At 43.4% G+C, this 12,276-nt stretch overlaps 1 protein-coding gene across 1 annotated transcript in view; it reads left to right on the top strand.

Annotated features, from left to right (window-relative positions):
* The window catches only part of DOCK5 (dedicator of cytokinesis 5), a 189,667-nt gene that overhangs the window by 60,616 nt on the left and 116,775 nt on the right, over positions 1–12,276 (top strand). Inside the window, exons 11-12 of the mRNA XM_036750130.1 lie at positions 1,648–1,720; positions 7,314–7,456. Of these exons, the coding sequence (XP_036606025.1) occupies positions 1,648–1,720; positions 7,314–7,456 (216 nt within the window). The remainder of the gene's footprint in view (positions 1–1,647; positions 1,721–7,313; positions 7,457–12,276) is intronic.

The raw sequence follows: 12,276 nt of genomic DNA, 5'->3' as shown, positions 1-12,276 counted from the left end.
TCATTGATCAGAGAACACTCTGATTTCATTCATCAGTTACCATTGATGAGAGCTCTCTCTCTTACTACTGCTCCCAGGTGTGTTACTTTTCATAGATGATCTCATGAGATGCTACATCCACAAAATGCCTCACCTGGCACCCAGCTCATAGTGACAGGTATCTCCACTCAGCTATCCCAGTGCTTGAACGAGAGATGTCTGCTGCTACGCTATGCTAGTCACATAAGGATCGGGCCACCCGTGTTTGCTTCCGTTGTTCATTGCGATCAGGCAGTTGGCCTCACGCAAGCGTTCCGTGAAAGCAGACGTGGTGAGAGATGGAACGGGGGCTTCAGGATGTCTGCAGTCTGCTGCAGAGTACGATTAGGCTGCTTAGGAAAATGGTGGTACGATTGCGGGAGCCTTCAACATGGCACCTGAAAAGCCCTGTGTTTAAAATGTTGTTTGCACTCATTGGCTATGTCGCTTTGTCTAATGCACTGATTTTGGGCTTCTATTTCAAATCTCGCCACTTCCTTCTCCATCTGCGTGACCTTAGGTAAGTCACTAAATTTCCCTTGGCCTCAGTTACTCATCTGTAAAATCAGGGCTTTTGGAATAGATGGCTTTTGAGGTTCCTTCCTGCTCTAAATCTGATACTGTGAAATCTTTTCAGTGAGCTGTATGGGTGAGATGACTACTACATTCTGTTTCTAGAGGCATCATAGTGTAAGACATAGAGAGCCTAGAATAGGGGTGGGGGACCTGTGGCCTCGAGGCCACATGAGGCCTTCTACGTCCTCAGGTGCAGCCTTTTGACTGAGTTCCAAGTTTTATGGAAGAAATCCTTTTATTAAGGGGATTTGTTCTGTGAAGTTTGGATTCAGTAGATTTGTATTCAGTATCTACCCCATGGATAGTGTTGACCCCAGAGACAGGCAGAACTGAGTTTGGGTCCTACTTGTGAAGCTTTGTCTTTGGGACCCTCTCCAGGCCCCAGGCAAGTCTCTAAGACTCGACATTGCTGATCAGGGGCCCATCTGTGTTGACAGAGGGAGCTCCTTATACTTCTAATGAAATCAGAGGGAGAGGCCAAAATACATTTCCCTTCCACTTCAAATATGCTGTGACCCTACGATGCTCAAACCTTCTTCTGATACAAAGCACTCAAAGGACTGTACTTCTAACAGGAATGATAACAATGATAACAGCATTTTATATCACTTTAAGGTTTGCAAAATGCTTTAGGAATAACTTAGTTTATCTTAACAGTCCCAAGAGGTTAGGTGTTGTTATCATCCTCACTTTAGAGATGAGGAAACTGAGGCAATTGAGGTTAAGTGACTTGTCCAGGATCACACAGCTAGTAACATCTAAGGCCAGATTGGCACTCGGGTCTTCCTGATTCCTGGTCCAGCACTCTCTCCACTGCAACACGTAGCTGCCTCTATCAAGCAGTGACAAAGGGCTTGCCCATATTACTGTGTAATATGCCTGGAAATCCCTTTATTAACAAAACAAGGGGAAAAAGCTTTAAGCCACGTACCTTTCCTCTCTGGTGTTGTGCGTTTGAGGCGAGGGAGGGGGAAGGGATGAGATCATTTTCCACAGTAATTAGTGGAGACATGAAGCAATTAGTCTCGTTAATTGCCCTTATCTCTTTCTTAGTGATGGATATTACCGATATCATACACGGGAAGGTTGACGATGAAGAAAAACAACATTTCATTCCCTTTCAACAGTAAGTACCTTGGCACAGCTCCCGGCTGACTTGGGCCCCATCTTAGCCCTTCCCGTCGCTGAGCTGGCGGCTCACGCTCGCTCCATGAAGGTAGATAGCCCTTGATAGGGCCAGGAAAAGATAGGAAACATCTCCTAGATAAACAGTCTCAGAGTGGGAAGGGACCCCGGAGGAGGTCCAGACCAACGTCTTCCCAAGGCTTCAATCCTGTCTACCACAGCCCTGACGAGTGGCCATCAGCCTCTGCTCAAAGTCTTCCAGTTAAGCATTTAATTTCATTTCCCCCCAGAGGGTTGATAGAAATAAGGAAAGTAATTCCCTACCCTTTTGTCTTTTTAAAAAATGTTTCAATTCATTTTTTGTTTTTATATCTTCTTCTGTATCCCTCCCCTTCCCTCTTCATAGAGAGCTCTGACTTAACAAATTCTATTTTTATAGAGAAAATGAGGAATAAAGAGGAAGAAATGAACAAAACTAAATACATCCCCCACATTTGAAAATCTATACAACGTTCCACATCGATGCACCTTCTACCCCTCCAAAGTAGTGGGGGTGGTGTCTTCACTGAGCTCTTCTTCAACAAGCGTTTATTAAGCATTCAGCATGCGAATAAAGAAAGGCAAAATTGTTCTGGTCGGGGGTGGGGGGATTCACTCATTATCTGTCCACGGGCCTCCAGCCCTGAATTCCATGGTAAAAATGGTGACTGAGAAGTAGGCTCCCACTCCTCAAGGTCGTGCAATGAGAAAGACTTGAAGAGGGGGCTCTTAAGACTCCCCCCCCCCCAAGGTGACCATGGAGAGATTTGAAGGAATCCATAAGCTTAGACCACAAAGAGAAAAATATGTCTACATGTATACGCATATATATATATATATATCTTTATAATAAAGATATATATATCTTTATTTTCACTAACCTCTAACTAAAATTTAGCATTTCCTTCCATTATGAATGTAGGCAACAAGTATTTTTCTGAGGAAGGGTCCGTAGGTTCCCAAAGGGGTCCATGGCACCCCAAAAGGTTAAAATTTCTTAAATCAGAAAATGCAAAAAGTAATTTATTTTGTTCCCTCTATCCTGCTCCTTTGTGAAGAGGATGAGCTAATAGTCAATAAGCAGTTATTATGCTCCTGATGTGTACCATGCTGAGTGACTTTGGGGAAGGCCTTCAACCTCTCCTAGGTTCCTTTTCCTCCTTATTAAACAAAGATCATAATTGTTCTGTAGTGGAAGTATCTCTGGTCAAGAGGTCTGGGTTTCAATCAGTCATGAATCACTCCTTTAATACCTAGTACATTCCTGGCACTGATCTAGGCACAGCAGAGACAAAGATGGAATGAAATATTTTCCTTCCTCAAGTCAACAAATCAAGCCAACAAGGATTTATTAAGCACCTACTGTGTGCCCGGCACTGTGCTAACTAAGCAAAGAAAGGCAAAGCCTTGGTCCCTGCCCTCAAGGGGCTCCCAGTCTAGTGGAAAGAGACAACATGCAAACAACTATATACAAACAAGACGTAGACAGAATAAACTGGAGAGAATCACATAGGGAATGTCGTGCAAAGCGTGATTGCAGCCGAAGGCCATGTCGAATATGAAAACACTTTTAATGCTGTAAAAACTGGCAAGGTTTGCTTTATGTCGGTAAACTTAATTATTTTATTTTGTCCCAGTTAATTTATATGGAGAATAATGGGTTAGTAACATATGCAGAAAATGGGACACAGAATGGATTTCAGCCTGGAAAGGAAATGTGTTTTACTGACCTACTCCTTGCTAAAAGGATACGACAGAATAAGTAATAATATAATATAGACTGTAAATCTATACTATACTATGCCATTATAATATGACATGATATGATATACATGACACTACAGCTAATCAGTAATATCCATTTATTTGGGCGTCTGCGCTGGAATTTCAGAGGAGAATCTTAGATCTTAGAGGCCAGAGAGTGAGGGAAGTAAAACCTCATAGACAAAAATCCAGGGTTTCGTTTCAAGGTGTCCAAAGCCAAACCTTTCACCAATGAATAAGGAGACCATGTGTCCTAGGTGTTTTTTATAACCACAAAAGGGTTAGAAGCAATTCCACAATACTTAAGCTATTCCACAGCATTAGCTAATGGCGGAAGCAAAGATCCCTTTGATAGAGAGTTCTCAAGGAGCCTACTTTAAGATGTATCAGGGAGGGGCATACAATGGAAAGAGTATTGAATCAACGGTCAGGGGACCTGGGTTCAAATCCTGATATCAGAGCCAGGTCCCCTGACTCCAGAGTCAATACTCTTAAGGTCACTTAACTTCCCTGGGTCTCACTTTGGGGCGGTGGACCAGACAACTCCCAATTCCCTTCTGGCTCTAGCTCTGGGATCCCACAATGCAATGCATACATGTAGTGATTCCTATGGGTTTAGGGGGAGGGTAGAGATGCTTATTTACAAGGGAGGCACACACCAACCCTTCAGTCTGGCCCTCCAGGCCCTCCACAGTCTGGTTGCCACCTACCTTCCCAGGCTTATTACTCCCCTTCACACACCCTTTCCCCAGTCCAGTGGCCAGCTAGACGTTCAGTGTAGATGACTATTAAATTTCCCACCTCTGCAACTTTGTTCAAATGGTCTGGAATGCAATTCTTCCTCCCTTCTGCTGCGCAGAAACCCAAACTTCCTTCTCAGCACAGCCCAGGTGCCGTCCCTTATACTTTGGCTCCCTTTCCTTATTCTCCCAACCCTACTGAGTCATTAGAACTCTCTCTCCCTGGAAATTATTAACAATAATAATGATAATAGCTAGTATTTATATACTGCCTACGTATACCGTGCTAAGTGCTTTACAGTTACCTGATTTGATTCTCACAACCCCGGGAAATAGGGGCTATTATGATGCCCATTTTACAGGTGAGAAAATTGAGGCAAACAGAGGTTAAGTGACTTGCCCAAGGTGACTCAGCTAGTAAGTGTCAGAGGCTGGATTTGAACTCAGGTCTTCCCATCTCCAGGCCCAGTACTCTAGCCACCGAGCTGCCTCTAATAATTACCTCGAATTACTTTGTTTTGCTTTGGGATCAAAGTTGCAGAGCCAGGGTTCTTTACACAGTGTCCCATTACCCTCTTTCTGTATTTTATACTTACTTCCCTGTGCACATTTGATCCCATCTCCCTCTGCAATAGAATGCCCACTGCCTAAATCCCCAGGGCCTAGCACCCTGCATGGAGCAGCATTTAACAAACGTTTGTTTGATCTGATGGCGTTGAATCATGGATTTGGGTTTGGAATTCGGACTTCTGGCTCAATTTCTTCTACCTGTGTGACCTTGGGACAGCCAGGGCTTTTGGGGGACCTCTGAAAGAAGGGGGGTTGTGCTGAATGACCTCAAGAGCCCCTTCCGAGTCTCATTTCTGAGAGTGGCTTTTCTGAGGGGCCCGGCTTTCCTCCTCTGCAGCTGGGGAACAATGCCCTCTGGGAGTCCTTTGCCTCTGCACTGGGTTTTTCTGCCTGCTTGGGGTCTGAGCCAGCCATTCTCCAATGCTGATGACTTTCTCCTGGCTGTCATAATGCAGTCTTTGAGATTCTGGGGAACTCAGCCCTAATCTGATTATCGCTCACCCTGCTCCCAGCGGCCACTGCAAATTGTTCACCAGGCAAATTGCAGTCTCTGGCATTTAACCCGCTGACATTTTTGGCAGCGGGCTTCCAAACACACCACAAAAGCCGTACAGTGTGCTGGCCCGTGAGAGGGGTCTCTGGGTGTCTTCTGCCAGCCCCTGGAAGCTTTGCAAGGGCCTTGTTCTGTGGGCACGGTTGAGATGGCAGCACATTTTCATGAATACCCTGTCGTTTGTTTCTTCCCCCGTAGTCAGACCTCAGCTTTGAGCCCTGCAAAGAAAGTTGGCACAGCCGGCAGGCAGGGGAACAAAGCCTCCAGCGTGGAGGCCAGAAGCTGTCAAAGCACATTGGGCTGATGGGCCAGGGAGCTTTGCATCTCCAGAGGGCCGATGGGAGGAGGGCATCTCTGAGTGCCCCATTAGCTCTTCAACCTGACGGGATAATTAAAGTGAAGCCTGTTTGCAGGCTCTTCCAGCTGTGTTGATGCCCTCTTCCAAATTGTAGCAGCTGATGGAGGAGAGGGGGTAAGGTTGTCATGAGAGGGATGAGGGAATTCTGAGAACAGTAATTCCAAGCTCAAGAGAACTCATGATTATGTTGCTTCCTAGCTGGCTGACCTTGGGCAAGTCCCTTTGAGGCTCTGGGACTCAGCTTCCCTATTTGTAAAATGAGGGGACTGCATCATCTTCCACAGTCATTCCAAACACAGACAGGCCACATTCTAAGAATTCCCTCTCAGTTCTGACAGTCTGTGTCACCTAGCTTCCATGTTCTGTATTCTAAGGGCCCATCCCAATGAAGCATTCTGGGTCCGAAGTCTGACAGTTAGCTTCCTTGTTCATCCTATAGACCCTTCAAACTGTGATATCTTCTAAATTTGATGGCCCTGTAATAGGCTATATAATGGCTAGAATGTGGAATTCAAATCCGGCTGATGGGAGCTTGAGGCCATCTTCAGACCCAGACTACCTGGGTGGGGCTGGTTTTGGCTTTCTTCACGTTCTCCGTTTCTTCGCATGGTGCCTGGCACATGGTGAGCACTGGATAAATGCTCGTTGACCTGACCATGGACAAACCACTTAACTCCTCTATGCTCCACTTTCCTCATCCATAAAATAAACTTAGTTTACCCCTAAGGTTCCTATGATCCTATGTTCTCACCTCCGACATTCTGTTTCCTAAGGTCCCTTCTAACACTGACATGTCATAGTCAATTTTTGACATTCCAGTCCCCAGGGTCCCTCCCAGCATTAACATTCTTTGGGCACAAAGTCCTTCAATAGCTGACATTCTATATTTTAATGTCCCGCAACCCCTCTTAATTCTAGCGCCTTCCTTCTGTTAATTATCTCCTCTTGATTCTGTATGTGGCTTATTTGTACATAGCTGTGTGCTTGTTGTCTTTCCCATTAGATTGTGAACTCCCTGAGGGTGGAGCCGTCTTTTGTCTCTTTTTGTGTCCCTAAAGCTGAGTTAGCAAAGTGCCTGGAACATAGTTAGGGCTTATTACTAACTGCTTATTGGCTGACCGACTGACTCCCAGCTCTTATTTTCTGGATTCTTTTCTTAGTTGTTCTAAGGTCTCTCCCAGCTCTGATATTCTGTGCTTACTTCTCATTCTTTCCTGCTAACCTGACCATGGCCACAGCCCCAGTTCTGACGGTCTGTGTTCTATGTGCTAAGGTCCCTTCCACTACCAGCATTCTTTGCTTTTCTGAACTCATGTAAAGTTCAGCTGCTGACTGCAGGGACTGCATCATTACAAAGAATAGTTAATTCTGCAAAGCTGATCCCCATGGGGATGGGAGTGAGCAAGGGTTAAAGAAATAGCAAGACAATGACCATCCTTGGTGGGAGAGAGAGTGGGTGTGACCTCATTTATGTTTCCAGGACTTCCCAGGGGGACCAGGTCTGGATCAGGTTGTACTTTGGAGTCATGCTTTCCTTACTTCTTCCCCTCCTTGTTGTTCTGTTTCTCAGGATCGCTATGGAAACCTACATCCGACAGAGGCAACTTATCATGTCACCCCTGATAACCTCCCATGTGATCGGGGAGAATGAGCCCCTCACATCAGTCCTGAATAAAGTGATTGCAGCCAAGGAAGTGAATCATAAAGGACAAGGTGAGGGAGACTGGGCAGGGTGGGGTGGAGAGAGGATTTGGGGCAGGGGGTGATGTTTTCAGAGTGGGACCCTTAGACTCCTCCCTTTTCAATATGTTGATTTTTTTTTTTTGTCAAAATGTAAGCTATACTAAGGGATGACTTTCTATGTCTTAGCAACTGCCCAGTGGCAAATGAGATTCATTTGTAGTTGAAAAACCATCACCCCAGGAATGAACTCAAGACTTTTTTCTTAGAACCCCTTTATACTCTTAAAAATGATTGAGGACCCCGAAGAGCTTTTATTTATGTGGTTTGAGCTATTGATATTTACTAGGTTAGATATTAAAAATCTTAGTATTTTCATGAAAATCGTTTTGACCTCATCAACCTTCTGAACAGGTCTTGGGGACCCCCAAGAGTGTACTTGGAGAGCCACACAACTAAGGGCTCACTCCATGCGGGCCACCACATTGTAGAAATCAGGCTGGGAGAGAGCCCACCATCGATCTTGTCCAACTCCTCTTTCTTACAGATGAGGAAACTGAGGCTCTTGGAGGCTTAGTAAGTTGCTCGAGGGCATTGCATCACTCTCTTAGAGCGTCCTGTTGGTTCTTGCTCTTCTGCCTCCTTTCCAGTGTTGCCTCTGGAGAAATATGGAAAAGAATTCTAGAATCTCAGCTCTAGGGCTGGAGGAAACATCGGGGTCATCTAGTCTTCACTCCTCATTATGTAGGTGAGGAACCTTACCCAGAGTCACGCAGGAAATCCAGGTAAAAAAGTAAGAGACAGATTCATAGATAATAACATCTCTGCGGATTTCCGCTGCGCTTGTCTTCTTCTTGGCTTGGAAATGACCCCGGCTTCTTGGAGGATGTGCCTTGGCTACCATCGTCTAGGAATTCCTACTAAACTAGAAAGGTGCCTGTCTCCGTGTTTTCTAAGGCACACTCTAGCTAAGCTGGAAGAGTCTCATGACCAGATTGTCCACACAGTGACACATTTTTTGGCCACTACAGCTCTCAAAGACCATCTCTCAAATACCTGAGGGACAGTGTGGTAGATAGGGCACTTGTACATGGAATCAGGAAGACCAGGGTTCAAATTCTACCTTAGGTACTTACTAATTATGTGATCTTGGACAATACTCCTTGTCCAAAAAAAAAATCTCTGTGCCTCAGTTTCCTCATATGTAAAAAATAGGAGTTAAACTCAATGTCTGTGATCCTATGAGCCCTCTGAAAGATAAGTTGTGATCTATAACAATGGAAGAGTACACAACCTGACAAAATTATCTATCCTGGAATTACTGGGACATATGCCAGTGCCTATGAGAGTTTTGTTCCCAGTCTGTTTCCAGAAGCTGAGAGTAGTGGGGCCATTGATATGCTCAAAATGAAGGCAAACATAAGCTAATGGATTGATCTTTTACTTTAACATTTACAATAAAATTAACTTCCCAAATATAAAAAGGGAGAGGCAGAGTTTAATAGCAGTTGTTCTGAAAAAGATCTGGGGGTTTTTGTGAACCATGAATTTAATGGGAGTCAGAAGGGTGACGAGTGGTCTAAAAGAGTGAATGTAATCATTTCACAGATGAAGAAACTAAAGTCCAGAGATTTTAAGTGACTTTATAGCACGTAACTAATGTCTTAGGAAGGATTTGAACCCACATCTTTCTGACTCCAAATCCTGTCCATTATGTTTGACCACACAAACTCATGGAGAGTGTGACACAGGAGGGAGGAGTGATCTCCCTTGTTGGAAGGTGAAAGCCTGAATCTGCAAATAGAGTCATAACTAGGGTGAGGCAACTGGGGCTTTACTCCAGAATTTTGAGTACTCGGAATATTACAAAAGGTTAAAACCACCAAACATCTAATTAGCTAGCATCACTTAGAATTAAAATAGGAATCTTCATTCACTCCTGGTGAGCTCATCCTTTATCTAGACCAGCCCTGCTCCCTTTGCTGGATGCATCCTTCCCAAAAGTAGCCTCTAGAGATGTACTCTACTCACAAAGCGCCAGTGGCTCAAGGTCTTTGGCTTCACTGTCCAAATATCGTGTCCCCGGTAGGTTTCTTCCCAAGGTCTCCTTCTCCCTCCTACTAGATTTCATGGAGTTGATTTAAGGGATCCAGGATGGCAGAATAGAGAAAGCACTCAGTTAAACTCTCCCAACATTCCTCTCTAAACAACTTTAAAATAATGCCTCAAATTGAATTCTGGAGTGGCAGAATGTAACAGTAAGGCAATAATAACAATGTAGATAATAATTGTCAAAATGCCTATGTAGTTCTGTATCGCAAAGTATATGAGACTCTCCACATAGAAGGTAGAAGAAGTAAACCATGTATTCAGACACCAGAGAACCATATCCCACAAGCCATTTATCCAGTCAGTCCACTTCATCATAACAGCAAGGAACCCAAAACATTCAATACACAATATAACAACCTGGAGCCTCACCATCCCAAAACCTCTCTGACCTCCTGCTGGGGTCTTCCCCAAAACAAACTCACAGTGCAGCTAAGTCAGCCTGTTCAGTTCTAACAATCATGAGGGCGGCCATTAGCAGCCATAACTTCTCTCTCTCAGCATTTCCTGTGACATAACTTCCTTTTCCTGTCAGGAAGCTTCTCCCACCACTTAACTTAGGATTCCTGTGATGTAAGCAGGTCACATGGTCTATTAATGGGTGGGAAAGATCTTCAAATCTAATTGCTACTACATAGAGCCAACAAAAGGTCAGAGTGAGACATTCTTCCAGCCCAAGACAATGCAGGAGGTTGGAAAGAGAGATCTGTGAAATGGGGAAAGAGGCTGGCCCAGAGCCCACATGGGACTAAGTGGTGGTGACGGAAGCAGCAGCAGCTTTAGGAGCTCTCAGGACAGAAATTGTAAGGAGACCATGAGATTGGTGAGAAAGAGATTACAGGGTACCTCTGTGCTAGCACTGAATGTAGGACCAGACACTGCTTGACCCCTCCATTGACCATACTTACCTATGGATCAGAGTTCAAGGGCAGAAAAGAGCACTTTTGTTCAAGAGGGAGTGGAAGCCTTGAAGGGCATTATCACTTCTAGGCCCAAGGAAGGAGAGGCCCTGAGTAGTCCTATCAATTGCAATCCCAAAGGGTCAGACCTTTCCTGAGTAAGGAAAAAGAGATACAAAAATTCACTGATGAAAATAAAGCCTTAAAAAGCAGAACTGGCCAGATGGAAAAAGAGGCTTAAAAAAAAGCTCACCAAAGAAAATAATTCCTTAAAAATTGGAATTGGTGAAGTGGAAGCTAATGACTTTATGAGACATTAAGAAATAATAAAGCAAAGTCAAAAGAATGGAAAAAATAAAGAAAATGTAAAATATCTGATAGGAAAAACAACTGACCTGGAAAATAGAGCAAGGAGAGATGATTAAAGAAAGAGTCTAGATGTCATATTTCAAGAAATTATTATGGAAAACTTCCCTGATATCTTAGAACCAGAGGGTAAAATAGAAATTGACAGAATCCACCAAACATCACCTGAAAGAGATCCCAAAATGAAAACTCCTAGTAATCTGCAAGCCAAATTCCAGAGGTCCCAGATCAGACAGAAAATACTTCAAGAGCCAGAAAGAAACCATCCAAATACCAGGGAACCACAGTAAAGATTACACAAGATTTAGCAGCTACCACACTAGAGGAGCAGAGGGCCTGGAATATGATATTCCAGAAGACAAAAGATCTGGGATTACAACCAAGAATAACCTACCCAGAAAAATTGAGTATAATCCTTCAAAGGGAGAAATGTATATTTGACAAAATAGAGAACTTTAAAGCTTTCCTGATGAAAAGACCAGAGCTGAATAGAAAATTTGATTTTCAAGTACAAGACCCAAGAGAAACATAAAAAGTTAAACATGAAAGAGAAATCATAAAGGATTCAATGAGGTTAAACTGTTTACCTTTCTATATGGGAAGATGATACATGTTTCTCCTAAGAACTTTGTCGTTATTTGGGCAGTTAGAAGGATTTTACATAGAAAGTGAGTGTGAGAGTGTGTCACTTACATAGAAAGTGAGTGTGGGGAAAAAAAAGTGAGTGTGAGAGGAAGTCATTATGTTGGGATGATGGATAAAAAAAAGTGGATAGATAAGAAAGAGTGGTGTGCTGGGAAAAGGGGGAAGGAAGAAGAAGAATGGGGCAGGGTGGAATTATCTCACATAAAAGAGGAACACAGGGAAGAACTTTTATAGTGGAGCAGAAAATGGTGGTGAAGATGGGCAATGCTTGAACCTTACTCACATCTAAACTGATTCAAAGAGAGAAAATATATACACATACTTAATTGGTAATAGAAATCTATCTTACCCAACAGGGAAGTAGGAGAGGGAAAGGATAAGAGAAAGAGTGGGAGGTGATAAAAGGGAAGGTGGATAAAAGAAGCAAAACAGACTTTTGAAGGACAGGATAAAAAGAGAGAAGGATAAACAGAATGAAATCGTGTGGAGGGAAATGCACAGTTAGTAATCATAACTATAAAGGTGAATGGGATGAACTCACCCATAAAATAGAAGTAGGTAGCAGAATAGATTAAAAACCAGAATCGAACAATATGTTGTTTACAAGAAACACACTTGAAATAGAGACACACACCGAGTTAAAATAAGGGGCTAGAACAGAACTTATGCTTCAGGTAAGTAGCAATCATGATCTCAGATAAAGCAAAAGCAAAAATAGACCTAATTAAAAGCAATAAGCAGGCAAACCAGCATCTTGCTAAAAGAAAACTACACACAATGAAGTAATATTAATTCTAAACATATATGCATCAAATGGAATAGTGTCCAAATTCT

This window comes from Trichosurus vulpecula, chromosome 3, assembly GCF_011100635.1.
Source record: "Trichosurus vulpecula isolate mTriVul1 chromosome 3, mTriVul1.pri, whole genome shotgun sequence".
NCBI classification, from domain to species: Eukaryota; Metazoa; Chordata; class Mammalia; order Diprotodontia; family Phalangeridae; genus Trichosurus; species Trichosurus vulpecula.
This window is presented reverse-complemented; position numbering and strand designations above follow the sequence as displayed.